General features: G+C 38.9%; 1 protein-coding gene across 2 annotated transcripts in view; it reads left to right on the top strand.

Annotated features, from left to right (window-relative positions):
- Retreg1 (reticulophagy regulator 1) overlaps window positions 1–24,442 on the top strand; it is a 132,035-nt gene that overhangs the window by 102,944 nt on the left and 4,649 nt on the right. For both annotated transcript variants that reach the window (XM_076856168.2, XM_076856169.2), the window contains 2 exons: window positions 20,641–20,767; window positions 23,008–23,092. In XM_076856168.2, the coding sequence (XP_076712283.1) occupies window positions 20,641–20,767; window positions 23,008–23,092 (212 nt within the window). The remainder of the gene's footprint in view (window positions 1–20,640; window positions 20,768–23,007; window positions 23,093–24,442) is intronic.

Below are 24,442 nucleotides of genomic sequence, written 5' to 3'. Positions count from 1 at the left end.
CTATAGGGTGTTATAGCTGCTCATTTGGGGAAGTAAAGGTATCAGGAAGACAGAAGGAAGAATAAAATAGAAAAGATTAACTATAGTCTCTTACCCTAAAAAAAAAAAAGAAAGAAAGAAAGAAAAAAGGAAAAAAAAAACAGTTATATTGTCTTCTAGTTCTTCTTGGTTGTGTTTTCTTGGCAGTTGTAAGTAAATGGTCCATGTATTTTTTTATGCTCTTTTTTTCTCTAATCAGCATTTTCTTATGGCATTTAAACATTTCAAATGCATTTTAAAAAATTCCTGCCAAAATATTTTATCCTTTGAATTTGCCCACATTTATTGGTCATTGTTACTAAAAATAATTTTGCCACTTATAAATGTGAGTAGGGTACATTACTGTATTTTCTTCATTTGAGGGAAACAAGAGGTAGAAAGGGGGAAGTAAACACTGCCAGCAGCAGCAACAGCTCCTCTTCCTCTTTCTCCTCCTCCACTTCCTCCTCTTCCTCCTCCTCTTCTCCTCCTCTTCCTCCTCCTCCTCCTCTTCCTTCTCCTTCTCCTTCTCCTTCTTCTGCCAGTAATTGAAGTCAGGGGCACTCAAACACTGAGCCACACCCCCAGACCTATTTTGCATTTTTAAAATTTAGAGACAGGGTTTCACTGAGTTGCTTAGCACTTCGCTCTTGCTGAGGCTGGCTTTGAACTTGTGATCCTCCAGTCTCAGCTTCCTGAGTCATTGCGATTACAGGTGGTGTGCACCACTACCCCGGCCACTGCCAGCTTCTTAAGGACTGGGTTCCACAACCAATACAGCATAGTTCCCACCGTGTTCTGTTGACCAAGTGGCCCAAGAGCCCCTATTGGAGGGGAGGGGACATAGAGCCCACCTTTTCTTGGGAGGACTGTCAAAGATTTGGGGGGCTAAGAAATGCTTAATTAATATTTGTTGTTATAAAATTTTTGCCAGTTATCCAAAAATATATCCATAGCAAAGCTTGCACTGGCTTTCTCTGCTGAGAAGAATTGACAGCCCTTGACCTTTCTCCCTATCACAGTAATGCTCAGTTGTCTAGTCACTTGATGAATAAGCTCATTTACATAGGATAACTCTGTGGTTCATTGAAATAACATCTTTAAGCATAAATACTTAACAATTTTAACCGTTCTCCATGGTGACCATTGTTATGGGCTCTGGAATAATACAAAGCTGTTTTCAGTTCTGGCTGAAAATCCCAGCCTCATCATGTATTAGCTGGGTGGCTAATATATGGGCAAGTTACTTAACCTCTCCAAATTTCATTTTGTTACAGTAAAATGGGGATTCCTATTTAGAGGTTTGTTTTGTAGTTTAAATATGGTAAGTCACATTAAATATTTAGTTTAGTGAATGGCTCATTCTTTTTTTTAAGATTTTTTTTTTAGTCATAGATGGACACAATACCTTTTATTGATTTATTTTTATATGGTGCTGAGGATTGAACCCAGTGCCTCATGTGTGCTCAGCAAGTGTTCTACCACGTGCTCTACCACTGAGCTACAGCCCCAGCTCATGAATGGCTCATTCTTAAGCACTCAAAAGTAGTAAGTAATGATATATCAGTGATCCATCTCCTTTAGCAGTACAAAATAAGCCACTTTTGAGTGAAAACACCTTAACCCTTTGTGGTCTAATCCTTGTGCATATGAACAGACGCAGCACACAGGGAGGATCCTGAGCATGTCACAGGAAATCAGGGAGCTGAAACTCCAAACCTTGGTTCTTGTGTTCCAATGAAAGAAAATTTAGACACCAAAAGCCAGGCAATAAAACATTAGTATAAATGAAAGTAAAGAGAAGGTGAGGTGAAAGTAAAGTAAAAGCAAAGTGAGGCTCAAGCAGAGAGCACTCTGAGAGAGAGTGGACCATCTCAAAGCAGAGAAAAACAAAGGAGACAAGGCTGTCTCCAGATTTATTACTGTTTGAAGAACTGGGGACCATCTTCTGTATTCTTTGCCAATCAGGTGTTCAACTCCTCCTTCGCATTAGATGGTGGAGTTTTTACCATAGTTGGTCCTCTCTGAAACTGTCATGGTGGCCATCCTATTTAGTGGAGGGCTTCTTCTACAAGTCAATCCCATGTTAATGTGGGCCCTGGGGTCAATAGCTGGTCAGAAGTTACCTTAGTGCACCTGCACTACTAAAGGAATCTTCCTTCTGAGACAGATGGAGACACTTATAACTATAGTTCCTAGTTTCATACCAACCTCAGTGGACCCTGTCAAGAGTTAGTCCCATTAATCCTTTTCTCTTGATGTGTTTTCCAAATAGCTCCCTTGCTTTTGTTTATTTTCTGCATATTAACTACCACCACTTGATTTCTCGTCCACTCTTAAGATAGTTTAAAGAAGGATCCTAAAGTAATTTAAAGAACACTTTGTGAATTTGCAATGCATTTCACTACTCATTGTTAGGTACTACCTAACAAGCACTGCATCTACCGCTTCTAGATGGTGGTCTTGCCCAGGGATAGAGGCAGAGTTACCTGAAACTCTCACCCACTGAAGAGCTCTGAGGAGCGTTGCTGGTTGGTCTAGTCTAGATGGTCTGTCTGCTTTTTGTGTTTGGAGTAGTGCGTGTTTGGTTGTTTTGACCCTCCCTAGGATGACTTAAGCTGCATGAGCATTGGTGTTATGCTAGACTATGTTGAGTGAATGAAGTTCAGTTCCTTGGCATCTAGAGGGATGTGTTCCAGGACACCTGGGGGATACCAAGTCCCTCATATAAACTGGTGCGGTGTTTGTATCAGCTTCTGTGCACCCTCCCATCTACTGTCAATCATCCAGCTCACTTAGAATACCTAATGCAATGTAAACACTATGGAAATAGTGTTGTGTGCTATATTGTTTAGGGAACAATGCCAAAGAAAAAATCTGTTCATGTTCAGTTATAGTTGTAACTTAGACTATTTTCAATCCAAAGGTGGTTGGATCTTTGAATGTAGAGCCCACAGATATGGAGGGCTGCCTGCATTGACCCCTCTGTGGGGAAGCAAGGATGCCCACCCAGTGCTTCTCACAGGAAGATGAAGGTTCACAGGAGAAAATTCAGGCTCAGAACATGCAAGCATCTCTCCACAGTTGATTGGCTTGGTTTCATCTCAGGGACACCATAAATCTTCTGAATGATTGTATTTCCATCTCTGATTGAGCCCTATGAAAGTTTGGTGCTAAACATACAATTCCCCTCTAGCAAGTGAGCAAAACTTTCTGGAACATGCCTCTGGATGCTCTTCTTCCACATGGCTTTAAGATTGTCTTTGCCCTCTGACCACTAATCAGGCTCTGGCCCCAAGCAATTTACCCTGATTCATTCGCTGGCTGACAGGTGCCATTTCACATGTTGCACAAATGCATCCTGTGGCCAGGAGAGTAGCCTGGGATATACACAAGTTAAATGGGGGATGGAAGTGGGAAATAAGTGTCCCATTCACCTAGTTTTTAAACTTCAGACTAGGGGACCAAAACAAATTCAGTTCTAGAGGTCTGCGAAGGGTTGGAGGTATAGGGAAAGAAGTACAATATCTCAGTTCATGTTTGAAAAAGCTGGGCTTCAGCATCATCAGCAGTAGGGCATGGAAGGCTGCTTTGAAAATTGGTATTTTCTTCAGCAATCAAACATCTCTTTCAACTCAAATCCAGTGATTTTGGTTCATTTATATGGCTGTTGGCCCCACCGCAGCTTACATTCTTACTATATAATGAAAGTCAGACAAGATCTTCAGGCAGAAATGAGTTATAAAACTCTGCTTATGTGTTTTTCCCCCCTTTTCAGTTGTTCTTCTAAAAATACCAGCTAACTCTGAATGAGAAATTAAAAATGGCCTCGCCTTGTCAGGAATATTGTGTTCGGGTCTTGGGTCTAAGTCACTGATGCAGTGACTTCTGTGAGATGAAATCAGGCAGCACAGTCTGCGCCACAGGCCCCATCTGCGTTTTTTTCTAATTTCTCTCACATACTCTTGCTCACCCTCGGGACCTCTCATCATCCTCTCTCTAGTCTCTCTCTGCTCCCCTCACACCCTCACACTACGGAGCTGCCTCTCAAACCCATAGACCCTGCCATCTTGGAGTCCCAGATTGGCAAAGGAAAGGGGTGAAACCTGGATGTAGCAATGCACCACAATATACCCAGGTCAGAGTGTCCTGATGAGAAATTGGGAAACCTTGGGTAGGGAATGTCCCAGCTATCCCAGGAGACACAAGGTATTGGGTGCCTGAGAGGGCAGTTGTGTTGCCCTGCTTCATGTGGACCAGACAACCCTGTCATCAGGGACACAGATGGAGTGATAATCCTAAGAGAGGCTCCTCAGGTCTTCCAGGCTGGGCCAGCCCACACCCTCTTTCCTGGTACAGTGTCCTTTTTGCAGAGTTGGCCTGCCTTAGGAGTAATTGTCACCCACTGGGTAAATACCATCGAGTGCTATTCAGATTTGGTTCTGTGGCCTAATAGTATCTAGGGGAGACATCACCAGACTGCAGAGTCTTTGCCTTAAAAGGGAGGGCTGCAATTGTGAGCACCTGTTATGGAACGAGGTGATGGAAAGGCCAGAATGTTCACTCTGCCTGGCAGCAGTGTTCTGTGGAAGGTTCCTGCAATGCAAGTGTTTCATGGGTGGAGACTGGTGCTGGGCTGACACCCACACAGGATGGTTGTTAATGAGTGTCATGTAGTAATTACCATCATGGTAGGGCCTCCTACCAGCCATGTAAACAAAACAGGAGCAGCTGCACACCAAGTCACCCTGACTCAGGAAGTGACATTTCATGCTGGTGTTTTATGTAAACTATAAGCAAGTGCTTTATTTTGAAAAGAAAATAAACCTACCTATCAGTGGAGGATCTCAAAATTATGCCTATAGAATTATAAACTCCATTTTTAGATAAGGCAAGGGGATTACAAATGTACTTAAATTTCTTAGAGGCTACTAATTTCTATCACTTTGAGGAGTCTATGTAAGAATCAAATTATGTGCCACATGTACCTTGGGTCTGGAGTAGCTTGTAACATTAGTGGCAGATAACTTTCCCTTCACAATTGGAATAAATAGAACACAAATTCTAAAAAGCCATAGTTTTTGCATTCTGAGATACTATGAAAACTTGCTCTCTATAAAATAAACAAATACATGGAGAAGTTGTAAACCTAGAATTAATTGCCTTGCCTGCTGAAACAAGAAGAGAATTGCTCAGTAGATCTAAGACACAAAAACCACCGAAACTGATGATATAGGAAATAACTAATAATGTCTTCTTGGGGCTCAGCAGAAGGGGAGAGGAAGTTCTCTTATGTCCCATAAGAGGACAGGGTTTGATGGCACATGGCTTCGTTCTCTGTTGTCAACTCCTATAACCTGGAAATGGTTCCAGGAGCTCTGATAAGGATCAGAGGCCTTGTTAGGAAGTTTCTGGAAAGAATGCTGTGATGCATTATTGTATGTCCTCTGCCATGTGTGGGGAAGATAGAGTGGGTACCACTCATATCTCTTCCAGAGCAAGGATAGACTTTGAATGACTCTGCAAGTGTCCAGTGATTTTGATGGCACCATGACTTATAAACCCCCAATTAGCTGCCAGCGTTCTGACACTTAAGACCTTGGCAGCTTTACTCAGGAAAATCTGAAGGTTAAGTGCCTCCTTATTAAAACTAGGATAAACTTCTACCGCAAAGGCTATTCTTAAGATTACAGAAAAACTTTTGCTATTGTAATACTTTGTAAGCCAAATCTGCAGAGCGGCTTTGCCAGTGATATAGAGAGATCCCTGTGCATATGTTTCACTCTTGTTAGCTGAAGGATGATTTTTCATCCAACTTCCGTAGAACACTGTTTCATCTAGAAGAGAACAGGCTTGGGAAGGTAGTGGCTTGGAGCTGCAGAGTGTGTTCTAATCCTGGTGCTGCCCCTTGGCTGTGTCTGCTGGTCATCAGAGGCATTTTTCCCACCTTGTCAGGTTGTTGTGGGGACTAGAGATAGTGTAATTAAAGCTCCTAATGTAGTTGCTGGCATCTGGTACATGCTGTCATAGAGCAGCATCTCTGCTAATGGTGAGTAGATAGCTTGTTGGGTTCACCAGTGGCCTTGGTCACCTTGTATAGCCACATGTCTGAAGCCAGTGATACCATGAATGAGTAGGCCACTGAAGCTTGGAGGCCAGATCCACCCTGCAGCCTGTTTTGATAAATCAGCCATCCTCTTTCATGTTTATATTGTTCATGGCTGTCTTCTTGCCACAATAGTATAGTTGAGACAGACCAGCCATATGGCCAACGAAGCTGGAAAGTTTTACTCTATAGCCCTTTCAGAAAATGTTTGCCTACCCCTACTCTAGAACATAATTGTTCCCACCATTGGAGCTGTGTACTTAGTTGTAGTTATTCTCACATCTCTCTGTGTTCTTTGTTGTTTTTGTGATTGTAATCACATAACTTAACTATAAGAGTTCCAAAGAGGATTTTTGTGGCATATTCTTCTGGTTGCTCCCAAATACCCAGCCTCCCTTTCTTCTTTTGGGAATAGAATCCCAAGTTTTCTCTGATCACCAGCAGTTGAATTGTTTCCTAGACTCTCTTGCAACTAGACTCCGCCAGTCATTATGTTCCAGCCAGTGGGAAGTGGGTGGACCTTGTAGGCTGTGACTTCAAAGAGAAAGAAGAATGCCCTCTGCTTCCCTTTTCCTGTTGGTGGCAAGGTGGATAAGGATATCAATAGCTGCAGTAACTCTCTTGGACAGTGGGGTGGCTAATTTGAGAGTATCTGAGCAACAAGATGGAAAGGGCCTGGGTCTGAAGCATTATGGATGTGCCATATCAATCCTGGACCTCTAGGCTTTGCTGTCACAGGAAGGAGACACAAACTGTTCTCTTGTATAAATGACCATTGCTTTGACATTTGATATAGTAGGTGAGCTTGTATCTTTGTATGTACAGTTTTTTATGTCTGTGAAAATTAAGTCAAAGCCAGCAGAGGGAGTCAGTAGAGGGATATTGCCAATATTGTATTTTTTACAAAAAGTGTGGAAAGACAACTTAAAAGGGTGGGATATAAAAGTTTAGGAAGATTCCATATTTGATTGTGATTAAGTTCTTGCTCTTCTTTAAATAAACAAAACTAGAAATCATACACAATATATTGCGGTGTGTTTTGTTCAAGAATATCAAACTGTTTCAAGTCCTAAATCAACTGGGAGTTTGATAAGTCCCTTACCACTTATACATAAGTTAATATTGATTGTATTGAATTGAATGTTCCAGAGGTAGTATTTAGTTTATTAATCCTGAGTCATTATTTAAGTTATACCATGAGTTTAAAAACATTCATACCAATTTCTTGTTAGTATGTTTTGGGATTAATACATAATCTATATTATGAATAAGGGAAGAGGGGGATGTTATCTGATACTGAAAAAGCAGGTCACAGGTGACCATTACTTGCAATTATATATATATGGATAGGATACATAGTCCTTTTAAATCCCTTAATAAAGTCTGAGAAAGGAAGATATAATTGCTTGTGGGCCTAATGTTTAGCATCACTTAACTGTTTTTGGTACCTTTGCCTTTACTTTCTAACCCTCATCCCTGGGATCTCCAGCTCCACATTTCCAATGAAATCTGAGGTCTTTGTCATGATCAAACACAGAATTTCTAGATCTCCATTTTACTGACTTGGCTAAACAAAGATAATGTATCAATGAAGAAGGGAGCATGGAGGCCGCCCTCATTGATCAGCAGGCTGAGTGTGGCACACTGGCAGGGCAGTCTTGAGGGCCAAGAATCAGCCTGAGGCATTATTAGTCCATTGTGAATGAGAGCTGAAACTCTTATGGCTTTAAATTTCCCCATTACAGGATCACAAACATGTGCATACTGTGGGTTGGACATTTCACATTTTAATATTCTCAGCATCAGCAAATGGAACTAGACCTAGCCTTTTCAGCTGAGTAGGAGGCCTATTGGCTGGAAACCACTTGGGGCCTGAGCTTTGACACTCTGATAATACTTGAAGGGTCATCTTTATGTGAGAAAGTAAATGTCTATTTTGTAAAGTAGAGGACTTAAAATATTCAGTTTTGCTGGATTCAGATTTTCAAGTAAATGTGAGTGGGTAGCTCCTTCTAGAATATAACATCCTCCTACAAAAGGTGTTCTTGGTGGTACTCAACACAGGGCTCACCAATATTTCATAGGGCACAACAATCCAAAAAGTGTTAGCAATCTAGTCTCATCCAGCAGATACAGCCAGGTTCCTCCTGTGGACTGGCCAGACCTCTGGCCTCCCAGTGGTGTTGGTGGAAGTCATGCTTCTGATTTGCATGTCACTGACTCTCTGCATTCTTCAACATAAATTGTTTAAAAGATGAAATTTAATTGTTCTTATGATTCTAATGAGTTTATTCATAACAAATTTCACAGAGATGATTCATTCCTGCCCTGCCCATTTATTGAATAAAACATCTATAAAAAATTTAATATAAAAGTTACGTGAACCCAAACACAGACTCAGTCACTGACAGTGGTCTCTTCTGGCTAAAATGTAGAGGGGGTTACTCAAATGATGTTGGAACTGGATGGTTTGATTAAAGACTACACATATTAGAAGATACCAGGCTCATGTTGATGGTGAGAGAAGCCATGGCAGATATCTTATCTTCAAAAACAACTACCTTTTACAAACCCAGCATTTTATTTTGTTTTATTTTGGTACTAGGGATTGAACCTAGAGAATTCTCAACCACTGAGCCTAATTTCCAGCACTTTTTATTTTTTCTTTTGAGATAGGGATTTGCTAAGTTGCTGAGGCTGACCTTAAATTCACAATCCTCCTGCCTCAGCCTCCTTAGTCACTGGGATTACAAGCATATGCCACCATGCCTGGCTAAAATTCAACATTTTGATGAGCTATTTTTTTTAATTGAAAATGCATAAACAAGGGAGAAAAATAAGGAAAGTGTACCATAGATTTCCTTCTGATCAAAATATAACTCAAAGGATAACATATTTTTCAAGGCAGTCATCAGGGGATATATTGACATCTCTGTCTTTCATTACATGTTATTTAGAAGAGCCATTGTTCATTAATAACAGGGGTTTTCTTTAGACCAGCTGGCCAAATTGGTTTCATTTTCACTTCCCTGAATACTCATTATAGCTGTCATCTAGAGTAAGGAGTGCCTTTATAACTGTCACCCAGAGTTAGGAGCATCCCAGTCGGTTAGGATAAAATATTTATACCACCTAATTATCTACTTGCCTGGGTGAAGACAATCCTGGGATGCCCAGGCTCAGTGAAGTGCTACTCTACAGTAGTTCCATTCTTGTGGTTCTGAATGCTTCTATACAGGCAAAATAAATGAGGTTGATTAAAGAGCTATCTTTCCCTACTACAGGATCTTATCCCATCCATTTCATATTACTGAAATGTGGGGTACAAACAGAATTCTTATTAATCAGTCCATGTAACAAACAGAAGACATTTACAATCATGTCACTGCCTGGAAAATCCAGTAAGCAGGCCTCTCCACAGGAGAGCAGGAAAGATCAAACACCTACCATTGTACCTGAGGAACTGGTAGGTGGGAATATGCACATCACCTTCCTGTGACATCTGATTTGGGCAAATTTCTTCCTTAAAATGGCCTTGGCTGGCAGATAATCAACAATAAACTGCTTTGGCAGTCATAAAGCACAAGTAACAGCCATTAGATTCTACTGAACACCATGGACAGAATCTTGAGCCAGCTGAGAACTCTGGGAGCAGAAGTGGATATGTGGGACAGGCAGGAATAAAGGGGGACCATGTGGATGGGCAGGTGGCTCTCACTGGTCTTGTGAGTATTAGCCTGTACTATCCCAGTCTTGTGTATTTGCACTGCATTCCACTTAATAAGGGGATGCTAATTTTTAAAAATGAGTTTTCCTGAGCAAATAAAAAATGTGAATGAAAATGAAATGTTAGAGGACTCTTTAGCTGTTTATAGAAACTCCTTAAATCATATACAGAGTATACAATGACTGTTATCCTGGTAAGTAGAAATACTTGAAGCCCTAATCCTTTTCATTCAAATTCTGGCTTCCATTCATGTGTGTAACAAAGTAGAGGAAGTATATTCCTGTAAACAATGCTCTCTAAATCAGGTAGGCTGTATTAAGTTTTAAAATTTTATTTTCCTAAAGATCCTATCATTAAGGAAAATAGTTTCTTTGGAATTTGCCCTCACTCCATAGTGTCAGCCAGTGCTCATCCACTCCAGGAAGTCTCCTCCATGGTAAGACATTTCATATTTCTCTCCTAGGTATCCCTTGCCTCTCAAAGCCTATTTCCAGACTCTTGAAGTACTTTGAAACACAACCTTATACCGTCCTCTTTCTTGTTTGTCCCCTCTGCACCCTTTAGATGGTGCCCCACCTTTCTTGCATGGTGTTGAGAATTGCATTAGGCTAGTTTGCCATTAATCCATGCACTATTCACACAGTAGCCTATTGTCATTCTGCTTTAGAAGGATGGTGATGGCACATTTAGCAAGCACTGAGACATCACAATGAGACTTATTTTTTCTGTGACTGATGAGGATGTGATCCTCTTGTTGAGGGCATATTCCTTTAAAAGCCACTAATTGTGTCATGTTAAGAGAAACAAGAGATGTACTTTTTGAAGAAAGGATTAAGGTGAGAATATGGCCTCCAGTTCAGCAGTCTTGCATCTTGGTTGACTCTCTCTATGAGTGCTAGTCACCCCAGGTTTGTTATACTCCAGGCTATCCCTTGTTAGTATAAAGTCTGACAGATTCTACAAACAAAATTAATTTGAATTGACCTTCATAATAAAGGCACTTTGGAAGAACTTGGCAATTCAGTCTGTTAAGACTATATATAACCCTGCTCAGGCCCACTGAGATTGGCACAATCTCTAACAAGCAAAATGAGGAACTATATTGTTAATATTGTTTGCAGTATAGAAAGATGTTTTAAAATATCATCACAGTTTTCTCATAATTAGGACAAAGGTAAAAAAACCAGGGGGGGATATTTACTTTTGGGTCTAACTGCAGTAAATCCTGGATTATAGTTTATTGAAAATTGTTTCTCAAATAGAATGGGAAGGCTAATATTCAAGTTAGCAAATTTGCTTCACAATCACAATTTCCATTTTCCTCAAGGAATGTTTCTTGACTCTATTATCTTTCCTCAAGGATAAAGTAGAAATCTTTTCTTCCCCAGAGATACTGTTTGGGGTAGATGTTGGCATTCACAGATGAAAGAGTGTTTCATCTTCTGCCTGCGTCAAGTAGGTGCCTGTCCTATCTGCCGTGGAATCAACACTGTTGATGCCCTGGGTTTACAGAAGTCTAGTTATTAAAAAATTAACAGAAGTGCATGTTGTCAGCTGCTTGGCTGGCAGTTGTTCAGTGTCATCCTTCCAAAGGCTCCGGATGATTGGTGGACCACCCAGGGAAGCAGCAGTACTTACTTTGGGACAGAGGGGGATAAGACAATTGTATAAAATAAGTAACTGATCTCTGGTTCATTTCAAACTCAGTATAAAAAGAGAGAGTACCCCAAATAGAACACCAAAGTACCCCAAAGAAGGTGGGGCTCAGCTTCCCTGGGCAGCAAGAGCAGGCACTCACTGGCGCCTGTCTGTCCCTGGCCTTGAGAGGAGGAGCTGCTCACATAGCTAATTGGTCTGAGAAAGTGAAAGCTTCAAATTGAATGCTATGTAATTTCTTAATCTTGTGTTTGCTTATTTAATACTCCAGTTGACACATCCTATTTGCTTTGTCATGGTTCTAATTCAGTGAGTATTTATGCAGAGAAGTATATCCCTGTTCTTATTTTTTCTCCTACATAAACTCAATCATGGTGGAACATAATAAGTATCCAAAGGATTAAAAAAAATTCTAACACATTACACTTAAGAAATGTTAAAATCTGTAACCAGATATTAACTGACCTTTCTAAGAAAGATTCACAGGAATTAGTATCAACAGATGTTCACTACTAATTGAGAGCATGAGACCCTTAGTCACTAGCTGAGAATGAAAGGTCTCTAAGCCAGAGCATATTTATAAGTGTAATGGTTGCAGCAGTTGTCTGTCACAGTTACTAGGTCACAACTTAGGTTATAACAAATCCTTTTTCTTTTTTTTTTTTTTTTGATATGTCAATATGTGACGTTGACATAACTAACTTTCTAAAAAAATATTGTTTAGCCTCCATATCCACTACCTATTTTTAATAAAATCACAAATAGTGTGAAGTAATGTATATTCTTGGGAAGTGTTATGCCAGAGATCTTATACATGTATTTAATAATGATTACTGCACTATGGATGGATTTTAGAAATATGAAAAATTCAAAAAATGACTAGAAAGAAGCTTGTTTGTGTGTGTGTGTGTGTGTTTGTGTGGGGGGGGGGAGAAAGAGAGAGAGGAAGACAGATACAAATAGACAATATCTGAAAGTGTTTTCCAGTGGAGTGAGATTGCCCTGTAAAAACTTGAAAAAAATAAGTAAAAAGGGACTTGTTTTTCTCTGTCCCATGTTCAGATTTGGGAATTGTTTATTTCACATTCTGATCTCCTCAACTTAGGAGGGATCAGTTCTATTCTCCACTAGCACCACAAATGCATCAATACCCCTAGTACTCATGGACCAGGGATCTCATGAAGAAGTCAATCATTCAGTTTTGCCAGAAGGAATCCTACATGAATTAATGATTTCCAGTTCCAGAAAAATCTTGAAACATATGAAGCATATTTCTTAATTGCCTAATTTTGAAGGTAGTTTAATTGCCCATTTCCAAAGAAGAACTAGTTCATATAAATTAAACTTGGTTTCTAAATTTTTAAGAGGACTTTTTGTTTATTATTTTTTATATTTTTATACATATAGAGAGGGATATGTACTAATTATTGCTAACATGTAATGTACAGAAACATTCAAATGAGTGAATAAGGGCTAGGGATGTGGCTCAAGTGGTAGCATGCTTGCCTAGCATGCGTGAGGCACTGGGTTTGATTCTCAGAACCACAAAAAAATAAAATCAAGATATTGTGTCCACCTAAAACTAAAAAATAAATATATACATGACTGCATGACCAATGTAACTCTGCAACCTGTACACTCAGAAAAATGAGAAATTATATCCCATCTGATTCAAATGTATGATAAGTCAAGATCATTGTACTGTCATGTGTAACTAATTAAAACAAATTAAAAAGGTAATATATGTAAATTTTAAAAAATTAAAAAATTAAAAATAAAAATAAAAAAGTGAATAAAAAGCATAAGGATGTCATTAACTACTAGTTAACATTGTTAACTACTTTTGTTATTTTCGGTTTTGGATGTTTACTACTTATGATTCTTTTATTCATTAAATTTTTTTTTTTTTTTTTTGCATTGGGGATCAAAACCAGGGCCACTTTTTACCATGGAGCTACATCTCCAGCCCTTTTGATTTTTTTTTTTTAAATTTTGAGAAGAGTCTCACCCATTTGCTTAGGGCCTCATTAAATTGCTGATCCTCCTGCCTCAGCCTCCTGAGTTGCTGGGATTACAGACATGTGCCACCATACTTGGCTCATTCAATGATTTTGAGGGACTCATGGATGTCAGTCTCTATTAGCTACTGAAAACAGATCAGCATCCAAGAATTCCTTCATGGAATGTGAAGTCTAATGGTGAGTCTACATTGAAAACAGCATATAAATCAGTTACAATAGACAATTGCTACAGGAGAACACAGGATGCTATGGAGATCAAACAAGGAGATTCTTCCCAGCTATTTTCTCTTTGGTATAATGGAGAGAACAGTAGTCTTTCTTGCAAGGTGTTGTAATGACTGGTGGAGAGGGGATCTTAGGAAACAGTGCTGGGGTGGGGTACACTGTTTGATGTGATACCTGGTACACAATGAGACCTCAGCAAATAGCAGCAGAAGTTGTGACTGCCATGCACAAGAACAATAATTTAGGCTCGAGAAGCTGGGCTCAGATTATGAAAAGCTGATGGGCTTTAAAAGAAAAATCTAAACTTTCGTGCCCAAGTTTTACCAGGGAACGAAGGCTGCTCTTTTGATCTTTCTTTTTCTACTTATTTAGCTTAGTTGACCCCAAACCCTGTCCATGTTACAGCTCTGAAGTTCTTTCCCTCTGATTCCTACACTCCAGTCTGGAGTGTTCTTCCTGCCTCTCACCACACAGTTGCGTTCTAGTTCCATGGATCAATTCCCTATTCCATTGTGTATTAGTTCTGTGACCTTGAGCCAATTAGTCAATGAATTTGGGCCTTTATCTCATCTGTTAGACAAGAATAATAAGTAATACTTCACTCACAGGTTGAGGATTGATGAGATAGGAAGTTTATAAGAGGCCCAGCAGTGCCCCATGCCTGGAGAGTGAGCCATTCTTATTTCATGCTGTCTGTGACCCCCTTTACTTGAATTGTTAATAAACTGTTTTTATTTGAATAAGTATTCAAGTAAGCTGTTTGCAGCTTTTCTTTCAACTAAAAATTGCCACCGAAATGAAAGAGTCATGCTAATTGGTGAAATTTTAGCCTGTAACTTTCTAATAGTTATCTTTATCTCATAATTAATATAAAGTTTTCCATTGTGTCTGCCGAGAAATGCAGCAATATACTTTGTGTCACAAATGCCAGAAACCAAACTGCCAAAAGCTTAAGGCACACAAAAATTGACTCTAATCATGGGAGTGTTCATGGATGGATTTGCTTTTGCACCTTACCACTTGGGCCTAACCACACCATCAGGATTCATTCATATGCTCTCTCCCTCACCTGCACCCACTTACTCCAGATTGTCTGTCTTTTGTAATTATTTCCTCAAATGAAAAGTTCAAGAATATGTGAAAGAATTTGAGCAGCCAATTTGGAAAGCAGTATGGAGATTCCTTGGAAAGCTGGGAATGGAACCACCATTTGACCCAGCTATTCCCCTTCTCGGACTATACCCAAAAGACCTAAAAAGAGCATACTATAGGGACACAGCCACATCAATGTTTATAGCAGCACAATTCAAATAGCTAGAAGGTGGAACCAACCTAGATGCCCTTCAATAGATGAATGGATTAAAAAAATGTGGCATTTATACACAATGGAATATTACTCATCACTAAAAAATAACAAGATCATGGCATTTGCAGGGAAATGGATGGCATTAGAGCAGATTATGCTAAGTGAAGTTAGCCAATCCCTAAAAAGCAAATGCCGAATGTCTTCTCTGATATAAGGAGGCGTGACTCAAAATGGGATAGGGAGGAAGAGCATGAGAAGAAGACTACCACTAAATAGGGAAGAGAGGTGGGAGGGAAAAAAGAGGGAGAAAGGGAGTTGCACCGAAGATGGAAGGAGAACCTCATTGTTATATAGAATACATATATGATGTTGTGATGAGAAAAAGAAAAAAAAAGTGTGTCACATTAGATTGGATAGAGAGAAATGATGGGAGAGGAGGGGAGGAGTAGGGGGGATAGGAAGGGCAGCAGAATAGAATAGACATTATGATTGATGTATGTACATTCCATGTATGTATTATATGTCAAAATACATTCTGCTGTCATGTATGACTAAAAAACATAAATAAATCGTATGGCAAAAATAAATAAAAAAATAAAATAAGAATAAAAAATAGGAAAAGAAAAAAGAATTTGAACATTGATATATTTAAAAAATATAAATTTTGCTTTGAAAAATAGCTTTTAGCTGTTTATATTACTTGGACTTTTAAATTCACTAGGATATGACTACACAATTCAATTTTTCTGTACTACCTGTAAAATGTACTATAATGAAAAGATCTTGTATTTAACAGGTTCCCTTCACATATCCAATTCTCAACTTAGTTTTCAAATTTATTTTTCTTCAATAGCACTAGATACAATTAAGTGCCATTTTAAAAAGGTAAGTTTCATATATGAGAGTGTGTGCACACATGCACGTTTTGAATCATGCTGGGTCACATCTAGAAATAAGTATTTTTAGGGCTGTGCCTTTGTCATCTCTAAATATCTGGAGCTAGGAATGGTAACAGTTAATGTACCTAGTAACAGTTAATGTGTCTATTTATTAAATGAACAGAAGTGAAGTGAGGGGATACCAAGAGACATTATTTTTCCCCTACCAACATTCATCTGTTTCAGCATCTTTTTCAAGTGCTCAAAGACACTTGGAGTGAAAGAGAGGAATCAGGCTGCTACAATATGTCCTCTCTTACAGAATGACAATGTGTTTTTAAGGAGTACAACTGTCACATTTCCTGGTTGTTTAGCTCCCTCTAATGGACAGTACTGTGCACTGCATTCTGAAACTGGACAATGTGCCCAAGAACTCATGTGTGTAGCTATTAAACTACAGAGAAACAAATCTTTTAATACAATATTTAAACGTCAGTTTTGGTAACTGTATCTTTCAGTTTTGGTAACTGTATCTTAAAGCACAATTATTTAAAAGATACACATGAAAGAAAAAAAGTAAAATCATTCAGATCCCTATTTGACCATTGAGTTGTTTGATTTATAACAAAACCTACCACTTTGTATTCATGCAATGTATTCATACAAATGATGGTTGAATTACTTAAAAATAAGTTTTATTATTTTGGGGCTTGCTTTTAAGACTTGCTAGGTGGGACCAGAGAAGCATTTAGTTCAGAAAGGATTATTCTGTGCAATGAGACATGACCCTGATGAACACTCCACCAATATCCAATGAGGTTTTCCAGTATAGTTGGTGGGACAAGGAGTCATTCTTGGCACAAGCACTGATCCTTCTGGTCCTTTCTAATGGCTTTTTTCCTGCTTCCTGGTTCTTCAAATATGTATGCTGGTCAGTCCTCTGCACAGCATCTACTTCCTCATCTTGTGTTGTGCCAACTCTGGTCTCTTGGGTGTCCTCTTTGGACCCTCAACTCTGTTTCCTCAACTCAGGGACCTGGTGGGTTTCACTTATCTGAGGCCTGGAGACCTGTAGGGCAGGAGCTGGTCTCAAGACTCCCTCATTGGTTCCTGTCCCTCAGGGGTCACTGTCCTTCCTTGTTTAAAGCCCAGGGTCCTCAACATCATTGCTTCATCTGTTTTGTCTGTTTTTTTTCCTTTGTATGTGTTTGGTTATTTCAGGAGGGAGGGTAAACCAGGTAGGTCCCTGCCACACCATCTTGCCTAGAAGCATGTTTCCCTACTTTTTATTTGTGAATGGGAATTCAATGGAAATTTCTCTCAGGTGTTTCTCACAGTGACTTTAGGGTAAGGCACATGTGCCTCAGAACCTCCTGGGATACTTGTTAAAAACGAAGGTTTCTGAACTTCACCCAGACTTGCTCCACCAGAATCTCCTGAGTAAGGCTCAGACAGTGCTGTTTGAATAGCTCCGAGTTACACACACCCAATTTTATGAACATCACGAAAGGCCTGCTTTGGCCAGACTACCAACTAGTTGTATTTTAACAGGGATCTGCAGAAATTTTACCTGAAAGCTGAAGCCCTTTGTGTGGAAGCAGTGAGGCTGCTTGCCTGAGGAGCGACCTGACTAATTTTTATTTCCTTAGGCAGGTGACCATGTTCCTCAGCCACTGAAAAAGGACTTTGCCCTGGCTTGGGTTTCTTTGGTAAATAATTGCTTATGTTGATTACAAAATGTCCTTTGTCAAAAACACCTGACCAGTTTTTCTTAAGAAGGAAAACAACCAAATGGTCTCTGCTAGAGCCTTTATTGGGAAGCATTTGCAGCTGCTGGTACTTGGGCAAAGGCCACATGAAAGCTGGTGTGGCCTTAAGGAGGCTGGAGATACAGGAACTTCTCCCTGAGTACCACGGAAACTGGACTCACTGAGTATGATGAGTTGTGGTTGGTGGCCATTAATGGTGACTCCTGTGTCCTTATCTTGTGGCTGGAATGTGCAGCAGTTCCCTGCTTAATGAAGGCAAGAGTGTGAGTGTGAGAGGAAGTTGGAAGGAGGGTGAATAGAAGGGAAGACCTATAAAAGCATGAGCTTCATTTCTCTTTGCACTGAAAATGATATGTCCCCTCTGAAAGTAAGGAGGCAATGTTAATAGGAAACAGGATTTTCTCCCTTAGATGAGTTTCAATCACAGAGAACTTGTACTTTTGGTTAAGAACTTGGTAAAATCTCAAACTGTTTTGAAGGCTAAAGTGTATTTTATTTCCTTGTTACTTGGGCCTTGCATTATAGACCAATTAGTGCCAAGGATGGTGGGAAGATAGCCACATGCCATGGGAAAGACCTGCTTTCCAAATCTTGTCCAGTATTCACAGGAGATCCTTTCTCTGGTTATGTGTTTCCCAAGCAAGGCTCTCTAGGAAAACCTAGAGTCCCATTATGGAGCAACTCTGTGTGTGTGCAGATGTCATCTGTATTAAACGTCAACCAACCACCAAGCACAAATCTTAGTTTCCGCTGAGTATTTGGATTCTGCACATGAAGTGCTGTGCTTTCCTGGAAAGGGTTGGTCCTACGTGATGCCACGTTGGTCAGTCACACCCCATCCCCCCTTGTTCTAGGAAGGAGCAGGAAGAACATCAAATGTTCCTTCTCATTCTGGATTACAATGTGGTCTCTTTGAAGGACACCTTTGAGTTTATTGTTTCTTTGAAGAGAGCATGTTTTAAAATGAATAGAATTGTACTGGGCATCAGGAATCTTTAAAAGATACTTTAAAATAATCTTTAAAATGTTTTGATACTCAAAACCTTTCATTATGCTTTTAAGTGATTTTGGTTAGAATTATATATTTGCCAAATAGTTCAGTTGGACCTTTAAATGTTCCCAATACAGAAAGCAGAAATGAAGAATTGTGGCCCACTGACCTGACCAGTAGCCAAGCCTATGCATATACATATCCATATGTCTATGCATATGTCTTCTTCCTGGAGTGATTGTTTCTTGCGTTTATCTCACTGAGATTCTCATGTAAAAAAAAAATGCAGGGACACACACAGCACGCTCAACAGGATCTCATAATGCCTCATATTTCTGGAGTCTGTGCCGATTTGTTGTCTAAGAAGAAAGACGACAGTTTAATAACTTTATATTGTCTTTGCCATGCAGTTCTTGCTCTCTAGTAAAATAAAAATCCTTTCCCATGAAGGATATATATGGGCAAGATTTTGTTACAGACAGTGGCTTTTTAGTCATGCATTCTTATTATTTCAGGAAGTTTGAAGTCACTTACTAGGAATGCAAACCTGGTGCAGATTTGACCACCAGTGTAAGTAGCATGCTTAGTGATTCCAGACAGGGTAGTGCTGATGCTTACACAACACTCCTGGGCAGCGAAGCAGCCCCAAAAGGTCATTTCTCATGACAGGCAGGAACTCATTTGACAAACCCCTACCTGGTGGAATAACATCATTCTGGACAACTGATAGCTCAGTGACTCTCTGGCAGAGCATCAATTGAGGCAAAGGCAAAGGGAAAAAGGAATATATCGCCCCCCTGCCTTTTTTAATGCTATTACACTAGGATTAAAATTTACACTTCAAAAGGAATTTTAATTAATTTGCAGATTGCTTTACTATTCAAATATATTAAAAAGTAACAATCTATGTATATAGTTTCTGTGAGGTTGAACATCATGGGCCAAGGTCATTTTGATTTGTTTTAGAGGTATTGGGATTGAAGCCAGAGCTCGGCCTCATCCTGATGCCCTTACAATTGTAACTCAGATGAGAGTTCACTAATAGTTCTTGGAATATTTATATGGGTTACTATTACAAGAGTCCTTATAATTTTAGGAACTTGCATATGTCTTCTTCCTGGAGTGATTGTTTTTTGCTTTTAGCTCACTGAGATTCTCATGGCAAAACGAGTGCAGGGATACACACAACACACTGCCTGGTCTCTGCATCACATTCAACACATTCTAGATGATGATCAGGAAAAGATACTTCAGAAATACGGGGCATTGTGAGATCCTGTTGAGTGTACCAGTTGTCTATGTAGTTGACCAACTACCATACATACTGAAAATACATTATTGGTATTTAATAATGATTATATGCTTAGTACCTAAGTTTCTTTAAAAGTACTGTGTCTTTCTGATCTGTACAGTTTAAAAGTTTCTAACAAACATACAAGGCCTCGTATGATCTAGCTCATCTCCTGCTTCCTGAGCTTTATTTGTTATATTTCTCCTGACTGACTTTGTTGGATCCACAGTAGGGTTAGTAGGGTGGCACTTTAGCCCTTTCCCATTCCAGCTCTTTCTCTACATGTATCTACATTTTTCTATCAGAACACGGGGGTAAACTGCTAATCCATTTCAGATATGAGCTCAAAATTGACTTCCTTGGTTAATAATATCCCAAAGCCCCAACCCTGTCCTCCTCCTCTCTTCAGTGTTTCCCTTATTGTAATTAGATGATTTATTGTATAGCTAGTTCTTTCTCTTGGCATATGAGCTTCATGAGGCAAGAATCTGACTGGTTCATCTCTGAATTCACAGGGCTTTTCCAGAGAGTAAGGCCAACAGTAGATGCTCAAACAATATTTGCTGAAGCCATGGATGTTGAATAAATCATCTTAAGCTTGTATTTTTTGTTAAGAACCAAAAACATTTTTTTTTTCTTTTCGTCTCCTTAGCTGGGAAGTCATCAATTCCAAACCGGATGAAAGACCCAGACTCAGCCACTGTATTGCAGAATCATGGATGAATTTCAGCATATTTCTTCAAGAAATGTCTCTTTTTAAACAGCAGAGCCCTGGAAAGGCAAGTTTTCTAGTACAAGAGTGTGTTCTAAATGTGCAATGTACATTTATCACATGCTTTTATCATAAACATTCTCTAATTCTTAATACACAGGGAATATATGGCTGAAAAGCTGGAATCAGCAAGGCTCAATTTTAGTATGTGCCGGGCCGTGGTGGTACACAACACCTGTAATCCCAGCAACTCAGGAGGCTGAGGCAGGATCGAAAGTTCGACACCAGTCTTAGCAATTTAGTGAGATCTTGTCTCAAAATAGAAAATAAAAAGGTCTGGGAGTATAGCTCAGTATTAAAGCATCCCTGGGTTCTATCCCTAGTACCAAAAATTTTTTTGAAATTATATATCATATACATTTATTTAGCTTATTAATTGAGTGGTGATTAGTCTGTATCAGCCAAACCAAGAAGGAAAAAAAATGTCTTATTTAGAATTTCATTCATCTTTAATGGTCCATTTTCTGAGGTCAAAGGGACATGAATTGAACACACAGTCCTTTAAGGTACTTTCAGAGGTAATAGTGTGTCACTTTCATTCTGAAAATTGGAGACTTGTATGGTTTATTTATTTAACAAATAAAACTTTTGGCCAAAACATTCCTTATGATTATGTAAGTGGAACAAGTGTTTTCCTAATTTAAGAAAAAACCCACTGGGTGAGTCTAAAGGATTGGAAAGCAATATCCTGAGCAAGAGCACACAACCTCGGTTGTTACTGATAGTCTTTGTAGTCAGGATGAACTGCAGAACCACCGACAGGCCTTGTTAGATATTCATGGGTGGTTGGAATGAAGAGTACAAGGGTCAGCATTTGTGATCCCTGTCATTGTACTATGTATAGAGGTCTCATGACTTTGCTATTATTGAATAATAGAACTGTGCTTGGAAAGAATTGGAGCATATTGGAATGGCAGTGTTGTCTTCCGATGGGAATTTTTAATCATTGAAGGTAACTTTAAGAATAGACATCTATTAGGGGCATGATGTATTTTTGGTGGTTATTTTACTCAGCTGATTAAAGGTATTTCAGAAGATTCTAAGCTTTAAACTTCTGCCCTGCCTTGTATCAGTGTTCCTCAGGTCCATCAACTGAAGAGGATGATGCTACAAAATCTAAGGGATAATAAGAAATTGCTTTGCGAAACTCAATTCTGGATATAGTTATGCTGTTATATTTGTTCCTTCAACTTCTGCAGCTCTTCCTCAAACATTTAATTTTAGAATTCCACATTTCTTCTAGGGCCCTTGATGTTTCAGAAATTGCTGTTAATTTTATTTCACAAGTAATTCTATACTCCTTTTAGCTAGTTAACTTATAAACACTAGGCCAAAGAATGGAAAAACAACGTTAGCCTGAAATTTAGACTCCTTGCTTTCTCTTATTCAGTTACTGAACAGAGATTTGTATTCCTGCCTCCCATGTCTGTTTTCCTTACTACAAAGTCCACTAATGAATTTTTCTTGCTTATCAATTTAATTTAATACCTCCATTTAAAGATAAAGCCATAAGAAGAGGAAGATTTTAAGACTGGAGTGTGGAAATCAAGTGAAAACTTTAATAAGAGATTTTTTTGGTCTTGATCTTTCTAATTGGATTTAAGGAAATCTTCTGTAGATTTAAAAAACAATTTTCTTAAAACAACCAAGTTTTTTTTTAATTGACAGCAGGAAAGTGATCAGATTCACTACAGGAGTTTCATTTCATTTGTAGTTGGTTCCTAGGTGTCCTAAAAGTGGATGAAGTGTATTAGGAAGGAGGATCACAAAGACCATAGTTTATCTTAGTTTACCAGCTGTGAAATTAATTAGATTGGTGTAGATGCTTCTAATTTCTGTAACATGTTTTGCTGTATTTATAAATTTGGATGGGCTTACAGTTGTAGTTTAAAATTCCTGACTTAGTTATCTGACTGCATTACTTCCATTAAGTGAGGCAGAGTAAAAGAAGTTTCTAGGATACGGTTCTCTTTAGATCTCTTGCAGCTGGCAGTAACACAGTCACAGGCATGAGTAATGACAGTCATCGTTTTCAGGGCAAAAAATTAACTCCTCTGCTCTCAACATGATATATTATGAGTGTTAAAGTGAACTAAGGATGTTGAATGTCTATGTACCAAGAGTGCTGTTTGAAACCATTTGCCATAATCTGATAGGTCACATATAGATAAATGATAGCATGTGTATTCTGTGCTCCAAATGTCTTAGTTTTGTGCATAACTGTCCCGTTATTTCTATTACTTCTAGTTTTGTCTCCTGGTCTGCAGTGTGTGCACATTTTTTACAATCTTGGGAAGTTACATTCCTGGGGTTATACTCAGCTATCTACTGTGTAAGTATAATAGAACATTTGGCTAATTTATATGATGCACATATCATCATTTAGAGGTCAGTAGACCTCCCATAGTTTGGAAGAGGAGGGATGAGTAATTCCTTATAAAACAAAATGATTATCTTTAATCTCCTGCACAAAGTTTCTCTTTTTTCCCCCCTAGAAAGGTATTTATATTTTAAAACTGGAAGAATGGCTGCAAAAGCCAGGATCATAAGTAAATATTTTTATGTTAAATTATGTCAGTAAAACTGTACCCCCCCCCAATATACCAACACTTTTTTTGCCTTGTATGAGTTCTGTGGTTCAAAAAAATAAAAGCACAATGAGATCTCATTGACCTCCACCAGAAAGGCTAAAATTAAAAATACTGACCATATCAAGTATTAGGAAGGACATGGAGCCCCTGGAATTCTCATTAACTGTGGGTAGGTATGGTACAGTCACTTTGGATAACAATTTGGCAGTTTCTAGTGTATGACCCAGCTGCCCTACAGATAGGTGTTTATCCAAGAGAAACAAATGTTCATAGCAGATTCATTTGTAGGAGCCAAAAGTGGAGTGTAATCTATATGACCATATGACCAGATGAATGCATGAACTGTGATTTATTAGAATAAAGAATTAACTAAAAATCGATATATGAAACACTATGGATAAATCTCAAAATAATTAGGTTGAGTGGGAATTAGGGTGAGTTGACTGTATGATTTTATTTATATATAATTTTAGAAAATTAAAGGTAACCTTTATTGGCAAAGCTGGTTAGCAGTTGCCTATGGTCAAGTTATGTGACTGCAGGCAAAAGAGAAGGTTCATACAAACATGAAGGCACTTTGGGGGTAGTAGTTACGTTCACTATGGGTTATGGTGATGGCTTCTCAGTGTATGTGTATGTCAGAGCTTACCAAGTTGACAAATATCTAGCTGGTACAATTCTTTGTATGTCAACTATATTTCAAAAGTGCTGCTACAGAAGTGTAGATTTTCTTCTTTTTCTGAAACATGAAGATCTGTCACTGCTACCTTTTGATAGGGCAGGCACTCCCTACTTATTTTCCCATTTTTATTACACTGGCTTTTAAAATTCACATGATTCCTCAGCATTGAGATATTTCCTAAGAACAACAGAGAAATAATCACTCGGGAATAAAATACATTCAGTTTGGCAATCCTTTTTTCTTATAGTATTTCTAATGTATAACACAAATGGCAAATGATTGGAACTCAAATCCAATCTTCCAAATAGAACTCTCAGAAAATATCAACCACTGGATCAGCATTGTTTAGGAGGAAAAGAAGTGCTGGGGAAGGAAGAATATGGGCAAGGTATTTTCCAGAGGATTTGCA

The sequence above is a fragment of the Callospermophilus lateralis genome, chromosome 5, assembly GCF_048772815.1.
Source record: "Callospermophilus lateralis isolate mCalLat2 chromosome 5, mCalLat2.hap1, whole genome shotgun sequence".
Taxonomy (NCBI): domain Eukaryota; kingdom Metazoa; phylum Chordata; class Mammalia; order Rodentia; family Sciuridae; genus Callospermophilus; species Callospermophilus lateralis.
The sequence above is the reverse complement of the archived record's forward strand: the minus strand, read 5'-3'. Positions and strand labels throughout refer to the sequence as shown.